General features: G+C 33.8%; 1 protein-coding gene across 1 annotated transcript in view; it reads left to right on the forward strand.

The window, feature by feature from the left end:
* Positions 1-20,199, forward strand: part of COG5 (component of oligomeric golgi complex 5) — a 285,065-nt gene that overhangs the window by 126,151 nt on the left and 138,715 nt on the right. The window contains exon 7 of the mRNA XM_034666445.1: positions 8,563-8,693. Coding sequence (XP_034522336.1) covers positions 8,563-8,693 — 131 coding nt within the window. The remainder of the gene's footprint in view (positions 1-8,562; positions 8,694-20,199) is intronic.

Below are 20,199 nucleotides of genomic sequence, written 5' to 3' on the forward strand. Positions count from 1 at the left end.
TACTTGATTTTCTCATATCATACTCTGCCTTTGAAAGGACGTACCTGTTTTCTCTAAAACGAGTAGAATTGATGCTAGTTAAAAGATTTTTATTGATTTTATAAGTATTCCAATGATCATGTACTACTTCATTTTGCATAAAGGTAAATTTTAAATATTACAAAAAGTTTTAATAGATTTTCAAACATTGACTTAATTATTAACCTCCTCTTTTATGAACTTGTTTTTTTAATATCCTTGATTATTTGCCAGTTGAGAACTATAAATTCTTTATATGTTTTTAATGGTAACTTTTATGTGTTTGATTTCAAATTTTTTCTCCATTCTTTTATTTTTTCACTAGAAAAATGAAAAATTATATATATTAATAGTTTTGAAACTTCTCTTGTGATTCATCTGGCTATTTTCCCCCATAGTTGGAATAAGTATTATACTTTGTTCAAGAATTTTTTTTCTGGGGGCGCCTGGGTGGCACAGCGGTTAAGCGTCTGCCTTCAGCTCAGGGCGTGATCCCGGTGTTATGGGATCGAGCCCCACGTCAGGCTCCTCCGCTATGAGCCTGCTTCTTCCTCTCCCACTCCCCCTGCTTGTGTTCCCTCTCTCGCTGGCTGTCTCTATCTCTGTCAAATAAATAAATAAAATCTTTAAAAAAAAAAAAAGAAAATTAAAAAAAAAAAGAATTTTTTTTTCTGTGATGGGTTTATAATGTGAAAAGATTTTATTACTTTTTCCTATGTTTAGTTATATTTTGGTTGTCATACACTACAATCTTATACATTTATTTTATGTTTTGTTTTAGAGAGAGAGCGTGTGAGTGTGGTGGGTGGGGGTGGTGGGAGGGGCAGAGGGAGAGAAAGAATCAGAAGCATGCTCCATGCTTAGCACAGAGCCCAACAAGCGGCTCAATCTCACGACCCTGAGGTTATGACCTGAACGAACATCAAGAGAGTCAAAGGCTTAACCAGCTGAGCCACCCGGGCACCCCTCTTATACATTTTAAATCTATGTTATTTTGTTCTCTATTTTCTGTGTCATCATTTCTACTTTTGTACAAAAACACAGTACTTTTTTTATAATTTTGCTTTATGATTTATTGTTTTCATTGATATTATACATTATTGAAATTACACTGCAGTTGTACATAAACATTGTTCTTTAGAATATTTTTCCTACAGGTGTTTTTGTCATAAGGTTCAAGATATCTACTTAAATATGATTAAAATATGTCAACCAGAAAAATAAAACACTTTTTACATGTAGAGTGAGGAAATGAAAATCAAAATTTGTGTGTAGTTGTCTTTGTTGGTATCTTGTTGGAATTTTTGACTTATAATTTCTAACTTTATGTGTTTTCTTTTTTTTAAGGTTTATTTATTTGCACATGCGTGAGCAGGGGAAGGGGCCAAGGGAGAGGGAGACAAGCAGACTCCCCACTGAGCAGGGAGCCCAACACGTGGGGCTGGGTCCCAGGACCCTGAGATTATGACCTGAGTAGAAACCAAGGGTTGGATGCCCAACTGACTGAGCCACCCAGGCACCCCAAATTTATGTTTTCCAATGTTTCTTTAGTGGAAAAAAAATTTTTTTTAAATGAATAGAAGGGCATCTGCATGGCTGAGTCTGAAGAGCATGGGACTCTTGATCTCTGGGTTATGAGGTCAAGCCCCATGTTCAACATAGAGCATACTTAGAAAAACCAAACAAAATGAACAAAGAGAGGGGGGTGAGAGAGAGAGTGTGTGTGTCTTTAAAACAGTTTTCAAAACTATACTGGACTATCTTAGATTTGTTACAAATAGCAAATAAGGATTCTATTATAGTATCACTATCGTTACTATTATCATTATCATTATTGATTTGAGTACCTTCAGTAAGTAGAGGCCCAGATCTCATTGTTGACTGGATAAATTAATTCTACCAGTACTATAACCCTGTAGCATCCATGTTGTTTGGTGGTGTTTAGTGGTTATTATTTGCCTTTTTTAAAATTTAAATTTGTTATTTAGCTCAGTATTTTCTAGTAATGATGCTCTTTATGTAACATAAAATATTGTAGCAAGGAAGATTGATGTTCCACAGTGAATTAAAATGAGTCCTTATGATAAGCTCTGATCTTAAAATACAACTTATCTTGATTTAAAGGTAAAACTTACATAGAATCGATTTTAAAATGAGTTTTCCTTTTCAGAGTATTATTCACCAGTTTGCCAGATAATCCTTTGCATATCACTGCCTTGCTTTTGGAAAAGGTGGGCTTTAGTCTGAAGTTTATAATCAGGGTTGTGTAGAAGAAATAAAGATGGAGCTTCTTAGATAATATAATTGTATGACTATATTCTGAAAATGGCCTCAAGAAGTAATATTCTAAATAACTAAAAAATAATTAAACTGGGAAAATACTCATAGCAAATATGAATGGGTAAATAGTGGATATTAATATATAATTAATACAAAGCAATAGAAGAAGAAGATAAAGGACTAAAAATTATTTAGAGATTCTCAAAAGGAAATACAGGTAGTAAAAAATAGTTATTCAGCTTCATCATTTAAAAATCATAGCAAACCATCAATAAGAACATACTTCTTCTGGCAGCATATAAAATATTCAAAACAGTGATAATATCCAGTGCCATCTGTGGTTAAGTGACTCATCAGTTACTGGAAAAAATGTATAAAGTGGTACAGTCATTTTGAAAACTAGTTTGATAATTTGTATCAATAAACTTAAAAGTGTAACTTTGAGTCAGTAATAATTCTGTCTTTGATTATTTCCCCAGGGAATAATTCTAGATATTTAAAAATTATATATGTAAAGATAAAATAGTTATTTATGATAATTATTCCATCTTAGGTAAATGATTAAATAATTTGGTTCATTTATTTGGTGAAATATTGGGCAGCTATCAAAAATTGATATTTATAAGGGGTATAATAGGATGGGTGAATGCTTACAACCCTCAGTTAGACATTGTGAACAAGTGTAATTACAAATAAAAACAGGAACAAAAGAACTCATGAGTAGATTAAAGAGGATAAGATTTTAAAGAAATATAGTAGACCTTTATTTTAACTTTTAAGCACTACCAAGATTTTAAGTATTTTAGGAACATCTGAAGGTTGCTTGAAATTTCTCAGAGGCACATATCTGAATTGTGCTCTTTGCAAAGTTGGTGTGTAGGAGGGAGTCACTTTCATTGGTAAGTGACTATAGCCAGCTGCCCAGTTCCTGTATGTCAGTTTTTGCTTTTTCTGCTCTTCTCAGATAAACATCCAGGGGGAAGATATAGTCTATTTTGGTGCTACTTGAGAATTTGAAGATTCATATATTTCTCAGATATAATTATGTATATTCCAGTGATCCACTTGGCTTTTGTGGTCTCTATGTTATGAGGTTATGTAATTACTCCCTTTTGAAATGTTTTTCCTCTTTCTTTCTCTTTCTCCCTTTCTTCTTTCTTTCTTCTTTTTCTTTTTTGAGAGAGAGTGTGAGAGCTGGGGTGGGACAGGGTTAGAGGGAAAGGGAGAGAATCTTAAGCAGACCCCCTGCTGAGCCCAGAACCCCACACGGGGCTCAGTCTCTGGACCCTGAGGTCATGACCTAAGCTAAAATCAAGAGTCAGGACGCTTAATCAACTGAGCCACCCAGGTGCCCTGAAATGTTTTTCCAATTTCTAAAAATTCCTTAATGAACTTATTTTTAAAAGGAAAAGACATGACTTTATCCAGTTACCAGTTAATAATTCTAGCATTAAATTTTTCACGGACAATATCTTTTGTTTTACCTGCAGTGCCTCATCTTCTGTTAATCCCATCCAGTCTTTGTCTTTTATATTGCTAGCAGTTCAGTTTGTATATTACTTTATACATGTCTTTACTAACATGTTCAGTCTTTTCTCTTTTTGAATATATGAAATATAGTTATAACTATTGTAATGTCCTTGTTTATAATGCTATAATCTGTGCCAGTGGTTCATTCTTATTTAGTATTTAATGGAAAAATATAAAAATACAAAACCACATTTTTAACGTGTAAGTTACAAGTACTACCCACCAAGTTTTAGAATTAGAATGTTATAAGCCTGTTGTATCACTTATCTCTACTAACTGTTCTAAATGTTATTAATGTTTGTGTGTGTCCCTAAATAATATATTGCTTAATTTTGCATGTCTTGATATAAATCACCTCTTGCTGTGTGTATTCTTCTAAAAGTTTGTTCTTCTTCCTTAATACTATTGATGTTGATGTTAATGTGTACACCTATCATTGTTTATTTTTACTCTTCTAAAGTAGTATTTTGAATGAATGATACATTTTATTCATCTCTTTTCCAGTCAATGGTCATTTCGGTTGTTTTCATCTTTGTTTTGTTTTTAACAATGCTGTTATGAACATTGTACATGTCTTCCAATGTACATATATATGAACTTCTCTGGGTTATGTGCCTTGGAACTGTATATTTTGGTCATAGAGAAATTCATATGAAATCTTACTAGATTATCCCAAATTGATTTTTAGAGTGGTTTTTAGTCATTTACAAAGTTTCTCCTATTTACAAAGTTTCCTCCTATTGTATTCCAGTTTGTTCAGTGAAAGAATAAAGCTGTAAAAAAAAAAAAACACACAAACTATAATTACTCTTCTTTTTGTTTGTTTTAAACAAAGGAGGATGATGGTAGAGGAAGAAGCAGCGAGGATTTTGGAATCAATAAGGAGGATTTGTGTTGCAAAATAGAAAGAGAAATTGTTAACAGGAAGCCATAGATTCCATGAGTGGGAGAGGAGCATGAGAACATTGATTCTGCTGGCCAGGTGTAGTACTGATTAGGGGAAACCAGAATTTGTTTTTTAGTACCTTAAATTTCAAACACTTGTGTATATTTGACAAAAAAATTGTTTATGATGATGTTATCCATCCTCTTGATTCCTGTGTCAGATGCTTTGGTTGAATTCCTTTTTCTCCAATATTAGATTAAATTTTTCTCAGTGTAGTTAAAAAGATGACTGATACCATTTCTTTTCCATAAAAATTAGTCTCATTATTTTCTCACATCTAAGGAGGTGATATGTTAAATCCAAAGGATCATGTTAGTTTCTTCATACGTATTTTTGTACATGGAAGGATTTTAGTAGTAAGTGACAGAAAGATAATTCTGGTTTCGTACTCTACATCTATTAAGGTTTAATTGTTAAAGTGTGACTAATGCTGGCATATTTCAAAATTTGGCATTTTAGGACATTTTATATATTTCAAGAATTTTCCTTTTTTTCTTTTCATTAAACTCAAAATATGAGTTTTTTAATGCTGTCATTGTTCTAATCTGTCTTAATTTAATTCCCCGAACAGTTAATTCTGATAAGATTTTTACAGCTTTAGTCTTTCACTGAACGAACTGGAATACAATAGGAGGAATACTGTCTATCCTTTGAATATAACGTTTTCTTCTTTCTCAGGCTTGTGGGATTGGCCTGGGATGATCTACTGAAAATATGGAAGTCAGACCTGGATTTAAATTCTTCTTTGCTGCCTACTAGCCAGCTGAATTTGTTAATAATTCAATAATATTTCTAGCAAGGTTGTTTAGAATATTACAAATAGTGGAAGCATACATTAAAAAAAGACATTTTGTGTCCAGCTTAATGCTCTCCACATGTTATGTGTTCAAAAATTATATTTATTATTATTGGAATCAACATCATCTTGTCCTTGGCTCCAGTCCCTAGATGTGTTGCACAAAGAGCAGATGCGAAAAGACTTGAAACACTGATACTGATTGTTTGGGACGGTTAAACAAGAGGGGAGAATTTAGTGTAATCCCTCCATTCTCCTGGCTGGGGTGGGGGGGATGCTGGTGCTACTTTGTTTTTCCATTGTTTTTCACCCCCTTCTTTCTATACTTAACCTCTTTTATTGGAAAGCTGGTTTGTGGAGTAATCAGTAAGCGAAATAATAGGGCTCTTTCTCCCTCCCAGCCAATAGAATCCTTTGTATTCCAAATCTAGTATTTTGATTATTTTTTAAAGTGAGTAGCTATATTTTTTTAAGTGAGTATGCAGTGTGGATAAATTGGATGGGGCAGTGGGAGAAGGAGTTGGTTAGATAATGTGATGGGGGCCATTAGTTTACCTTAAAAAAGTATTGGAATTTGGTGCCTGGGTGGCTCAGGTAGTTAAGCATCTGCCTTCAGCTCAGTTCATGATCCCAGGGCTCTCTGCTCAACGGAGAGTCTGCTTCTCTCTCTGCTCCTCACCCCTCTCTCATGCTCTCTCTCACTCTCTCTCTCAAGTAAATGAAATCTTTAAAAAAAAAAAAAAGTATTGGAATTAATGATTTATGTTCTTCTCACCTCTACTAGAGGTGTGAATACATAAACAATATTTACTTTCTTTTTGTTCCCATAACACCTAGCATAATACATTTTATCTTCATCTTTCAGTGTTTGCAACTTTGTGTTTTGTTTTCCTTTCTTAGACTTTGCTGCTTGGCGTGAGAAATTAAGTCTGGCTCATTTCTTTGGTATTTGTGACTTATAAATGTTTGGTACTCAATAAAAGGTTTGAGTGAATGATTTGAATTGTCTCCAGAGTGACAGATCAGCATTTGTAAGAATAAAGCAATTTTGGCTTTGTTTATGTCTAGAAATTTGTAACTGGAAGGAACCTTAAGGTTTATATACTATAGCTCTTCATTTTTCAAATAAAGTAACTGGTACCAAAGATGGCAGGACATGTATTCAAAAACATATATGGCAGAAATAGAACCAGGCAGATCACTTACTCATAGTGTCTCTCCCCTTTTTTTTTTTTCTTAATTGTGATATTTTTCCTCCTTAGATTACAGAAAAAAAGAAATAAATTGATAACCAGCTTGAAAAGAAAATAATAACTTATTTTCTACTGTGTGCATGCCTGTAGTTTGATCTATATTGTCTAGTAAATGTTTTCGGGTAAACATAGCATTTCCTCATTGATCATTACCATGACTGGGGCCAAATATAGTTTTCAAAAAATTCTCTGAAAAATAAAATTTAAAATTAAAAAATCAGATTAAAAACTTTTTTGTGTATTATAACCCACCCTACATTTACATAATATATTGGTGTATAAAGTATTTTGGCATTTGTTAACTTATTTTGATTCTGATCATAGTCTTAAGAGTTATGTAGGGCATGACTTATATGCTGTTGACATTTTACAGATGAAAAAATTGAGGCTTAATGAGGCTGTCTATATCTTGTGACTGTGACCACCTAGTGAGTAAATTATGAGGCAAAATCCTAAGCCCATATGATTTAAAGGTTTTTCAAAACTTTCCATTGTGGTAGGCCAAAGTCCCCTTAGATATACACATTTAACAAAAATGCTCATGATTGAGGTGCCATTAGCAATAATCACTGTTCAGCTGCCCATCTGTTTCATTTCCTTTTGTTGTCTTGTGTAGCACTAACTATATATATGGTGTTCAATCAGTAGGTACTGGAGTGGATAGTTAACTAAGTGGTTAGTTAGCATTGTAGTAGGTAGTATGCTGTGACTCTGCTTAAGTAAAAAATGATAATATGTAAGTGCTTGGAATATATTTTAATAAGACTTAAAAAGTGAGTTCTAATTAAGAGAATATGGTGAAAAACAGATTTGATATTCTGTGAAGTAACTAGAAAACAAAGTAATCTTCTATCTAAAGCAGTTGTGTTTTTTAGAAATAATTTATCTCGTTAAAATAGAAAATAGAGTTTTAGAACTGTGAATAAGCTGCTTAATCTTGAAATCTTGACCTTTAGTTTTAGCATTTTAGTTACCTTAGATATGTCTAAGATAAGTCAAAAAATAAAAACATAAAAAATTAACTTTCTTAAATTCTAAGTATGTACAGTTATTAACATCACAGAGATCTTTTCGTGCTTCTTGCTCTGTATGATTCTATAACTAGAATATGTTAATTCTATAACTAGAATATGTTAATTCTATAACTAGAATATGTTAATTCTATAAGTAGTTAATTCCTCTTTGTAAATTTTTTTACGCAATGATATCATGAAAATCCTTCAATGAAAGTTGCTGTTAGGTCTGCATAATCCTATAAACTGACAGCATGATAAGTGTTAGTGTGCTAAATTATTTTCATAATTTATTAATTATTCACATGGTGTACATTTGTTTCAAATATTTTGTTACTATAGAATAACTTTTAAAACTATCTTGCAGCTTGAGAAATTACTGAGATTTCTTAGATTTCTAAGATCAAGATATTTCTTTATATTAAAATGAATTTGACACTACTTTTTATGTGATATGTGGACATTATTTGGTATTTACTATAATTGTCATTTCTGTTCTTGCTTTATCAACTCAATCTTATTTAGAATATTTTGCTCCAGAGTAAAGTTATTTATTAAATAGAAAATGTTTGGGTAACTGTATTTTTTAAAATGCAGATTTTGAAAGGGAATAGTGTTCAACAGCAAATCTATAGTATTTTAAAGACTCAGACATGGTATTTCAGTACCTTGATATTTATTCAATAGTGAAATACTTAAATGTGTTTGTGTTTGTTTTTTTAATAGATTATCTTTCTCAAGGAATAGATCTTTCTGGAATAGAAGTAATAGAAAATGATTTACTTTTTATTGCAAGAGCTCGACTTGAAGTGGAAAATCAAGCTAAGCGCCTACTGGAACAGGGTGTAGAGACACAGGTAATAAAAGTAGTAGCACATTGTTAATGTGACAAATATGTCATAAGACACATGAAGATTTGACTTTGAGGTTAAAAACCTAATATATGCCCTTATCACTGAGGAACTATGTCTACAGTTTGAATTGAAGAGTAGGGTATAAAGTAAGTACAGGGAAAATTTATTTAATATATCTTTATCTAAGTTTAAAAATAGATTCCAAGATTCTAGTATGTAATGTATATGAGATATAGTTTAAGTGTCTATGTAGATAGATAGTTAATACCTGTTGAGTATGCTTGTTTTGTACTTATTTAAGCCTTTCAACAACCCAGTAAGGTCAGTATTATTGTTATTTCAGTTTTACAAATGAGGAGACTGAGAACTTAACTAATTTGTCAAAGATCACACAGCTAAAACATGGTATAGTTTGAATCCAGACATCAAGCACTCTAACCTCAGAATCTTGCACCATTAACAATCACTGTTCCATTTATTATTTATTTATTTTTATTTATTTATTTATTTATTTATTTGAGAGAAAGAGAGCACAAGTGGGAGAGAGGGGAAGAGTGAGAGGGAGAACCAGGCTCCCCGCTGAGCAGGGAGCCTGATGCGGGGCTCACTACCAGGACCCTGGGATCATGACCTGAGCCAAAGGCAGATGCTTAATGATTGAGCCACCCAGGCACCCCAAGATGAATATTTCTATAGAAAATTGATATCAGCCCAGCTCATTTAGTTGTGAGAGAGGTAGCAATTACTATTTCAGAAAGTGAAGGATCCCAAGCCTTTTGTATTCATCTAATGTCCATATTATCACTACCTCAGAGATTTCAAACTTTATGTATATATACTATTTCAAATTTTTCCTGTGAAGTATGTATTGCTATGTATGTATGTATATATATATATGCTTATATCTTTAATTTATGCAATCCTTAGTATTTTATTATATTTCAGAGTCATGAGAATGAAACAATGGTAGAAAAGAAGCATTACTAAAGTTTGTTTAAAATACCGTTTTTCAATAGGAGTAGGTGATTTTAACATGCTGGAAAAGAATGGTTACTTTTAAAGGCTTATTTTTTTTACTGTGTTCTTATATATCTAAAGTGGGAAAATATTTTCTAGGATAATTTTTCTTAACTGAACTTGATTTTAGATATGTTATTGTTTTGGGTACCTTTTAACAGTTGTCAAATTTGACTTTGCTTCAGTTTTTAATTCATATTAAAATTAAAGTAGAATTGATAAACTTGTAGGAAATTTGTATCCTTAAATATTTAGTGTTAAAAAAAATTTGGATTGTGTAAAGTTAATCAGAAGATAATTAAAGTAGATAACTGTCATTATTTAGCTAGTGGCCCATGTCTAATCAGTGAGATTAAGTTAGATAAAGAAGAAAAAAATGTAAAAATATTGTGTGGTAGATGTGGAATGATCTGCATCGATCTGAGAAGAACAGGAACCAGGGAGCTTTAATTTTGTATGTCTCAGTGTGGTTTAAAGGAGAGTAGAATCTGCTTGGTAGATGTGAATATTATTTCTCTGTTAGGCTGCATAACTTATATTAGCATAGTTTGTCATTAGTCAACATTATCCAATTCATTTGTCTCGTTTAGATTCCATAAGTATAAAGTAACCAACCTGAGTATAATTGGGCTTCCTACATAATTTTCCTAAAGGGAGAAAATGTTCCGATCTGCCAGTATTAACATTCTGGTTCATTTTACAATTTCTACAAATTTCTCGTGTAAATTAATATTCGTGTTTATAACATCATTTATTTCTGAATTTAGTCATGTGTGTCTATCTCTCTCAGACCTTAGTCCTCTGGGTTATTTTCACTACGTCAGCTTTCTGGCCTTGCAGAACTGAGAAGATTAAACCCGCATCAATAATGATGCTACTGAAATAATGCTTCTTGGGAAACAGGGTGTCTTAGTGGAAGGAGTCTGTTTTGGAGCCTCCTGCCTTACCTCTTAGAAAGCACCAAGACATCATCCTGCTGTGTCAGCAGGCAGTTCAGGAATTAAGAAACTAACCTTTATTGAGTGCATGTTCTTTGCCAGGATTTGTGGTTAGTCACTTTACATTTGTTATCTCAGTCTCAGGAACAAATATGTGAGGAAGATATAATTATCCACTTTTTATAGTTAAGGAAACAAAGCCCTGGAAAGGTTAAGAAATTAGCTGAAGATTACACAGCTAGCAAGTGGTAGAATCATGGTCCGGGAATGCCTGCTTTCCACCTTTCTTAAATAAGACCAAGCAGTTTATTCTGATTTTGTTAAATAATCATATTTTAAATTATTTTACAATCAGCAAAGCAATTTATGTTGAAAAAGGAATTTTTGTAGCATAAAAATTTCTTTGGAAACTCTCCATGTGTTGACTAATCTAAACCAGTTCTTCAGTATTCCTCTGAATTTTTATGTTTCTCTGGCCAACTTTTTTTTTCTTCCTATTCTCTGAAGTTAGTATTTCAGACCTTCTCTGCTTTCCATCAACCTTTTCCACCTTGCCGTACACTCCAGTTCACCCTGAGCGGATGCTCTTAATTTCTATTTCGTACAGTCACCTCTCACACCCCCTGTGCTCTGAGTCCCAGTGTTTTAGGAACCTTATCTCATTGTATTCCAGCTCTCCTTTCTGTTTTTATCCTCTCTCTTGTGCTCTTTTCCTTCTCTTCAGCATTTAAACATGCATATTTGATGCCAGTTTCCCCTGTGTTCTCTGCTTTTCAGGCTCACAGGCTTGCTTTTAGTTTTTCACGTGCCTGCTTTCCTTCCTTCTTCAGGGCTTTCTTGTTCCTTTTAGGCCTGGAATACTCCTTTCACTCCCCACTAAAACAGATGCTGCAGCTTGCATCTATTTTATTCTCAAATCATATTCTCCCATTTATCAGACATCATTGAAGTAAACATATTATTAATATTTATTGTAAAAATAGACTAAAAGAAAGACAGCATTTTAATTTGAAGTACTATTGAATTCATGAAATATTGCACCCTAATCAGTTTATAGGCTCATAGCATGAACAGAGATTTTCAATAAATAAGGAACTTTTTAACAATTATATGTCATCACTTGCATTTAATAATCAACTTCTGACATTAATTTGGCTTCTCAAAAATATTAGTGATTTTCTTTGAGTGTGTAGTTGATGGCCATCATTTTTGATCATTACTGTTTTTTCCTAGTTAATTGCTTAAGTGTGCTGTTTCCATTTGTAGGTTTTAAATAGCTTTGTAGTATCACAAAATCTCTATTACCGCGTTTCAAAATTTCTCTTTTTGGGGGGCGCCTGGGTAGGGCAGTCGTTAAGCGTCTGCCTTCGGCTCAGGGCATGATCCCGGCGTTCCGGGATCGAGTCCCACATTGGGCTTCTCCACTGGGAGCCTGCTTCTTCCTCTCCCACTCCCCTGCTGTGTTCCCTCTCTCGCTGGCTGTCTCTCTGTCACATAAATAAATAAAATCTTTAAAAAAAAATTTCTCTTTTTGAACACATATAGCTAACTGACTACTTAGATATTGAGGAACTCTTGTTTCTTCCTACATAAAAAATATGGAAGTAAACTAACCTCACAAAAGCTGTATTATTTCTATGTGGAAAAGATTCGTTGAGGTATCACTACCATTTTCTTTACTAAGAGTTTGGAAGGATTGATGACTTGGAGTGCATCTTCTGGTGAAGCATACCATATCACTACATTAGAAAAGACATTCTTCAATTCACTTGGCTGTCTTTGTCGCAGACATGGGGCTAGATATGGCTTCCATCTGCAACTCTTCCTTGACTCCAGTTTCTCCTTCTTTCTCTTTTGTACTCATCCTCAGAATCTTTCACTGACAGAAGGCAGACAAAGAAAGAGAGAACCTTACAATATTTCAGGATTGCAACAGATTCATTACCTCGAGCTCTAGCTAGCTTTCAAAAATAGGTGACAGAGATTTTGATCTGGACGAGTTCCTGCATCACCATAGATACCAGTCCTCCACAGTGAAATGATGACATTTTAATTAGGAAGACGGCTTTAACTTGTGAATTATAAGCTTTCCCAGTAAACAGGTGCAGGACTTTCTGGAGGTTCCAGAATGGGGGAAGATGATGTACTCACTTGTCTTTAAAAGTCATCAGGAAGAGGGCCTATGTGATCTGTTCTTTCAGAGCTTCGTACTGGGCAATGATCTCCATTGTGGTAATTGTTGCCAGTGCTGGGAAGTAAATATCTGTGAACCTGGCTTTTCCCTAAGGCAGAAAACCTCCTTGGTCAAGCAAGCCCAGGGTTCTGGTGCTTACCAGTTAACAGCTAAAAGTACCATGACACCGTGATCTAGACAGAGTCTTTCCAAGAGATGACATTGTAGAACTGAGGTTCAACAGATAAATGTCTACATAGCATGCAGTAAGTGATTATATTATGAACGTTCTTACCTTTATAGTTAAAAATTCTCAGTTGCTTCTATCATAGAGAGGGTACCAATTTAAATGCATTGTGTTGAAGACCTGTGGAAGTTAAGCATTTCCTAAGCTTGAAAAAAACCACTCCCTGGCAAAGCTGAACAATGAAAAAATTATTCCTTTTGTAGCTAATTATGGTAGTTCAACATGCAACACTTTTTCTGTGATCTCTTCTCTTCTGGCCCAACAAACACCAGTAGTAGACTCGGTGTCAGTTGATTTGTCAAGCTGGATATCTGCTTTAAAAGGTCTAGCTTTTCCTATCTTTAGCTGCTTGCAGGTTTTCCTGGCTTCTCTCATGAATTCTAGAACAGATGTCATCATTTGAATCTATATAAACTCCTGTTGTGTGTGTGGTCCCGAGGCGCTTTTTGGTTTTTAGGGTTTTTGGGTGTTTTTTTTGGTTTTGTTTTGTTTTGGGGTTTTGTTTTGTTTTGGTTTGGTTTTTTTGCCATTTACTAAGCATAGAGTTTCAGTAGTTTTTCAAGTCTTGAAGTAGTCTTCTTTTTATTTATTTTTTAAACTGAAGTAAATTGACATACAATATCCTTTTAGTTTCAGGTGTACATCACAGTGATTAGATATTTTTAAATGTTATGAAATGACCACTCTAAGTCTAGTTAATGTCACCATACAAAGTTATTACAGTGTTATTGATTATTTCCTATGCTGTGCATTACATCTCCATGCTTAATTGTTTTATAACTGCTAGTTAGTACTTTTTAATCTCCTTCACCTACTTTGCCTGCCCCTTCAATCCTTCTCTCATCTGGTAACCAGCAGTTTATTTCCTGCACCTGTGTGTCTGTTTCTGTTTTGTTTTTGTTTTTTGGTTTTTTGTTGTTGTTGTTCGGTTTTTTGTTTTTTTAGGTTCCGCATAGAAGTGAAATGACATGGCATTTGTTTTTCTGTGTCTGACGTTTCACTAAACTTAATACCCTCAGGGTCCATTCATGTTTTCGTAAATGTCATAAATGTCTCAAAAAAGATTTTTTTTGGCTTTTTTTAATTTAATTTAATTTTTTAAGTAAAGTCTGTGCCCAGCTTGGGGCTTGAACTCATGACCCCAAGATCAAGAGTTAGATTCTCTACTGACTGAGCCAGCCAGGCACCCCAAGATTTCATTCTTTTCTATGGCTATTCCATAGTATACGTACACTACGCTCCCTTTATCTGTTCATCTATCAGTGGACACTTAGGTTACTTCCATATCTTGGCTATTTTAAGTAATGCTGCAATAAACATAGGAGTACATGTATCTTTTTGAATTAGTGTTCTCATTTTCTTTGGGTAAATACCCAGTAGTGGAATTGCTGGATCATATGGTAGTAATATTTTTAACTTTTTGAGTTTTCTCGAAGCATTTTTCTTGACAAAAATAAACAACTTCAGGAGGGGTAGGTGGTAATGGATGAAGGGAATTAAAGGTACAAACTTCCAGGTATAAAGTAAATGTCTTGGGATATACAGCATGGTGACTATAGTTAATAAGACTATACTGCTGAGAGGATAGACCTTAAAAATGCTTATCACGGGAAAAAATTCTGTAACTATGGTGATGATATTAACTAGACTTTATGGTGATCATTGTGCAATATACACAAATATCAAATCATTATGTTGTATACCTAGAACTAATATAATGGTGCATGTCACTTATACTTCAATTTAAAAAGAAACAATTTGGGAGGATGATTATAGGAAGAGCTCTTCAAGTTACACTAAGCTAAATGTTTCATGTATTTCCTTTGCTAAACTCAGTGGATGACTTGCCATTCCCCTCCCCCCCAAATATTTGTCTCTCTGCTCCTATCATTGTTAACTTTCCTTAGATTTAATAGAGATCTGGCACGGGTACATTTACATTTAGTTAAATAAGGTTTATGACATGTGTAAATAATAATTTTGAAAATTACTCTTCTATAGTTAATATATTGTTATATATTGTTACTAATAATAGTAACATTATTAATTTGTACTGGCCTGGTGTTTTAGAACTTAAAAAGATATTTTAAACTGATCCCTGAATGTTTTCCCTGAAGTTTAGTCTTACTTGTTTAGCTATGCTTACTATTTTATCCTTAAATTTAAATGGAAATTAATTTGAACTCCTATTTAAACACTCTAAATCAAGGGTTGGTACTGTGGATTGTTTTCCTATGGCCCAGGTGCTAAGAATTGTTTTTGCATTTTTAAGTGGTTGAAAAAAACAAAGAAGAAAATATAATGGAGACCATATGTGTCCTGGAGAGCCTAAAATACTTACTTTTGGGCCCTTTAAATTATGCTGATCCTTGCTTTAAATAATTTTATTTTCTTCATGCTTTATGCTTTAATATTTTCCTTCCTTCCTTCTGTCCACCACCCCTTTCTCTTTTGTAGCATTTCAGTTATCATGTGGTATTGCTCTGTGTTTTTGTTTTATGCCAAATGTAAAGTAGTACTGTTATTTTTGTTTCTATATTATATAGTCATGCTGTTTTCTTATTCTTTGATACATTCTCTTGTCATGAACAACCTACAGTAACATTGGTTACTTTGTTTTTAAATTTGATTTTATTGCTATCTTCTAATGTAGATTCACTCTAATTCAGTCTAATTAACTGTCTGCTTTCAGCCATAGGGTCTTTTGGCATTATAGCTTTCCATAGTTTTCCAGTTCACTGAGTGGAATTTCATTTTCATACTGCCCTGTGAATAATTTTTTCAATAGCTGACTAAATTTTCATTGTATTTCATACAGAATCTATCACTGTTCTTTTTCCAAAATTTGTGTAATTTCTGTTTCTCAGAAACTCAAATTTTTATTTGGGCAACTCTTCTTTAAATGATTTCACTTAATTTAAACAATCTAATGCTGGCTTTTTATTATAGTAGTAAATACTTACATTTTTATTTTGTAATTCAGGAGAAGACTCAGGTAACTACTTTGGGTCACTCAAGATTAGTTTGCATTTTCTGCAGTTTTATATAATCAAAGTCACAGTATGCTTTCGCATGTCTGGTTCTGTTTTTCTTCATAATTACTTTGAGATCAATCTATGTTGTATGCTTTCGTGGTTTGGTCCTTTTTTATTGCTGATTAGTACTCCGTTTTAGTTGACATACATTTATCGGTTCACTAATTGACAGGCATTTGGGTTATTTCCAGTTCCAGGCTATGTGAATAAGGCTGCCATGGGTCAAGTGCAAGTCTCTGTGTCAGCGTAGGTTTTCATTTCTCTTGGGTAAATATCAAATGCAAAGAATGGTTGAGTTTTTGCAATAGCTATATGTTTACTTTTTAAAGAGACTGGCAGTTTTCCAGAGTGGTTCTATCATTTTACATTCTCACATGAGTAGATTAGAGTTCTTCTAGGTCCTCACCAAATTCAATGTTGGCAGTCTTTTTTAATTTTAGACATTGTAATGGGTGGGGGTAGTTGATTCTCATTGTAGTTTTAATTTGCCTTTCACCTAATAGCTGATGTGACCAACTTTTCAAATGCTTAATACAGAAGGTCTTTGCTTGGTATTTAAAGAGTTTATTTTCTTCTTTTTACTGCTATGTAAGAATTCTTAATATATTCTGTATACAAGTCTTTTGTCACATGTGTGTATTGTAAATATTTTCTCCCGCTCTAAGGCTTGCCTTTTTTCTTTTTGCATTGTCATTGAGGTGTAATTTAACATACCATAATATTCATGCATTTAAGCGGATAGTTTGATGAATTTCAGTAAATTTATACGATTGTGCAACCATCTCACAACACACTTTTTTAGAAAACTGTTCTCACCACGAAACCATTCCCTACTGCCTGTTTGCAGTCAGCCCCATCTCCCACTGCCAAACCCAGGCAAACCCTGATCTGCTGTCCATGTCTATAGATTTGACTTTTTCTAAAACTTCTTATAAGTGGAACCATACAACATGTAGTCTTGGACATGTTTCTTTGACTTAGTGCAGTGTTTTATTTAGGTTCGTCTTTGTTGTTGGATGCATAAGAGGCCCTCTTATTGCTTAGTAATATTCCGTTCTGTGAATATAGTCAGTGTTAATGTATCTGTAGATTGATGGACACTAGATTAGTTACAGGTTTTACCTATTAAGAGTAATGCTGCTCTGGTGCCTGGTTGGCTCAGTCAGTTAAGTGTCTGACTCTTGTTTTCAGCTCAGGTCTTGGTCTCAGGATCGAGGATGCGTTTAAGCCACATATTTAAAAAGGAAAGAAAGAATAATGCTGCCTTTTTTTCCCACTTGATATCATCTTTTTGAGAGCAAAATTTTTTAGTTTTGATAGACCAGTTTATCTGTAGTTTTGTTTGCATGTTATGTAAAATTTCTACCCAAAGTTGCAAATCTTTCTTCCTATGTTTTTTGAGAATTCATAAGTTTATCTTTTAAGTTTAATTTTTATGTAAAGTGTAAGATTCATTTTTTCCCTACAGAGATATGCAGTTGTTTGAGCACCTTTTGTTTAAAAATATTATTTTTTTTTCTTTCGTTGAATTACTTCATTGTGAATTTGCAGATATTTTGGCACCTTGAGAATATTTAATTCCCTGTCAATCTTTCTCCTGCTGGTTTTAACATCTATTGATGATTTTTGTCTAAATCATTTTACATTTTTCATTGGAGAATGTGAAAGTGATTTCTATTTTTGTTATTCCTCTGTATTTATTAGCTGTGATTCATTTGTAAAGAAGAACTTTCACTCATCAACTAAGGATATCTGGTTACCCTGAACTGCAGTTCCTTTTTAAAATGATTAGTAAATATTTAAATTTTGCATTTTTATTATCAATTTACAAAGTAATGTGTTACTATGATAGCTACCTCCAGGGGCAGCAAATGTGGCATGATTTTGTTCTCTTTTGTTTTTCCTTCATTTTTTTTTAAAGAACTGTTAGGGACTCATGCATTTTTATATATTGTGGTGCTGGGTGAGACTGCGAGAGCTGTGACACCAACTAAAGCCAGACTAACAGTGGCTTAAAAATATGGATTTGTCTAGATGTGGGTGGTGCTAACATTGTTTCAGCTGTTTAGTAAGGATTCAGGTCTTTCTTCCATTCTGTCATCCCTAGTGTCCTCTTGTTTGTCACATCATGGTCTCCCACCCCTAGACATCATGCCCATGTTTAACATGTGGATATGGGGCAGTGTCAGCTGCCAGCCAAAAGGCAGTACAAATCTTTTTCAGAACTGCCCCAGCAGACCTGTCTTTATGTCTTACTGGCCAGATCTGGGCCTCATGGTCACCCCAGCTGTCAAGAGGACTGTAGAAGCAAGTATCTGACAGAGAAGCACAGAATTGTCAACCTCGGCTTATGCCGCTCTGTGAGCTGTTGCTGGGGGCAGTGCATATTGCCACCCAGGAGAAAATTAGGTTTTAACATTAGAAACATTATGTTAAGAAAGCAAGAAGGACTGAATTTTGGGGAATAACTAGTAATGCCTACCATAAATATCTTTGATAAAGCACAGAATGACTAGAATTATTACATTCTATTACTTACAGAAATACACCAAATTTATACATTTAATTTAAAAATGTAATTATATTAAAAGAATAACGTTTGGGGCTTACCACATTATGTCTTGTGATTACTTTCGTTGTCCTATAAAATTCATTTTGTTATTGAACACGTTTTAGTGTCCTTGAAAAATTATCTACGGTTATTCAGTGCAGTGAGAATATTATTCTGGGGCCCCTAACTGGCTCAGTTGGTGCAACATGTGACTCATTATCTTGGGGTCATGAGTTCAAGCCCCCATGTTGGGGGTAGAGATTACGTTAAAAAAAAAAGCAAAAAAGAATGTTCCTCTAAACATTGACATCATTTCAATATATTTATTTAATGCCAAGCTATGAATTCATATACTCTTCACATTTGTTTTGTAAGGAAATTTGAAAGTTAAAATAACCTTTTTACTCTATATCCATTATCCTTTGATACTCACTTTTCCATTTTCTGTGTGTCATCACTTCTTCTGCAGAACCTTCCTTTTCCAGTCCATGTTCACTTTTGTTCTTTTCTTTTTTACTCTCCTTTTTCCTTGTCTTTCTGTAGCTCTTTTATTTTCTGCTTTTCTTCCAAAAGAGCTAGAATAAAGTTGATTTCTGGTTGATAAGATCATATTGTGCTGTTAAATGTCCTTCTTAGTTTCTTAATTTCATTTGGGTTTTGCACTGTTGACTGTTGATTGTTAACAGGTTCTGAAATAATCATATTAGGTTAGCCGAGAAGTACATATCCAGCATTAATAAGCTGCATGTTACTGAATCAGAAAAGCCACTGGTAAGCCCTAAATCACAACCAAGGTAGCTAATATAATTCTTGCTTTTAAATTACGTTATTTAATGTGATTCTCTCTTCCTTTAGGACATGTAATCTCCCATGGAGCTCCATTAAGTTTTCAGTGTTTTAGGCATGTTGTAGCTCCAGAGAAAGTGTCCAGTGTGTATATCCCGTTAGGGCATCTGGTCAGGAGATTATAAATTGACTTCAGTATTTTGACCTAATATATACTAGTTACGTATAGGGTGTTGTGAGTTTATTAATGCTATACTTGATAAATAAAATAGTTGGAATTTTTAATTGCCTAATTATTATTTTTTTTAATGATTTTTTATGATGTTAGTCACCATACAGTACATCCCCGGATTCCGATGTAAAGTTCGGTGCTTCATTAGTTGCATATAACACCCAGTGCATCATGCAATACGTGCCCTCCTTACTACCCATCACCAGACTATCCCAATCCCCCACCCCCACCCCTCTGAGGCCCTCAGTTTGTTTCTTATAGTCCATAGTCTCTCATGTTTCATTCCCCCTTCTGATTACCCCCCCTTTCTTTCCCTTTCTTCCCCTACCGATCATCCTNCTACCGATCTTCCTAGTTCTTATGTTCCATAGATGAGAGAAATCATATGATAATTGTCTTTCTCTGCTTGACTTACTTCACTTAGCATTATCTCCTCCAATGCCGTCCATGTTGCAGCACATGTTGAGAATTCATTCTTTCTGATAGCTGAGTAATATTCCATTGTATATATGGAACACAGCTTCTTAATC

Source organism: Ailuropoda melanoleuca, chromosome 1 (genome assembly GCF_002007445.2).
Source record: "Ailuropoda melanoleuca isolate Jingjing chromosome 1, ASM200744v2, whole genome shotgun sequence".
Taxonomy (NCBI): Eukaryota; Metazoa; Chordata; class Mammalia; order Carnivora; family Ursidae; genus Ailuropoda; species Ailuropoda melanoleuca.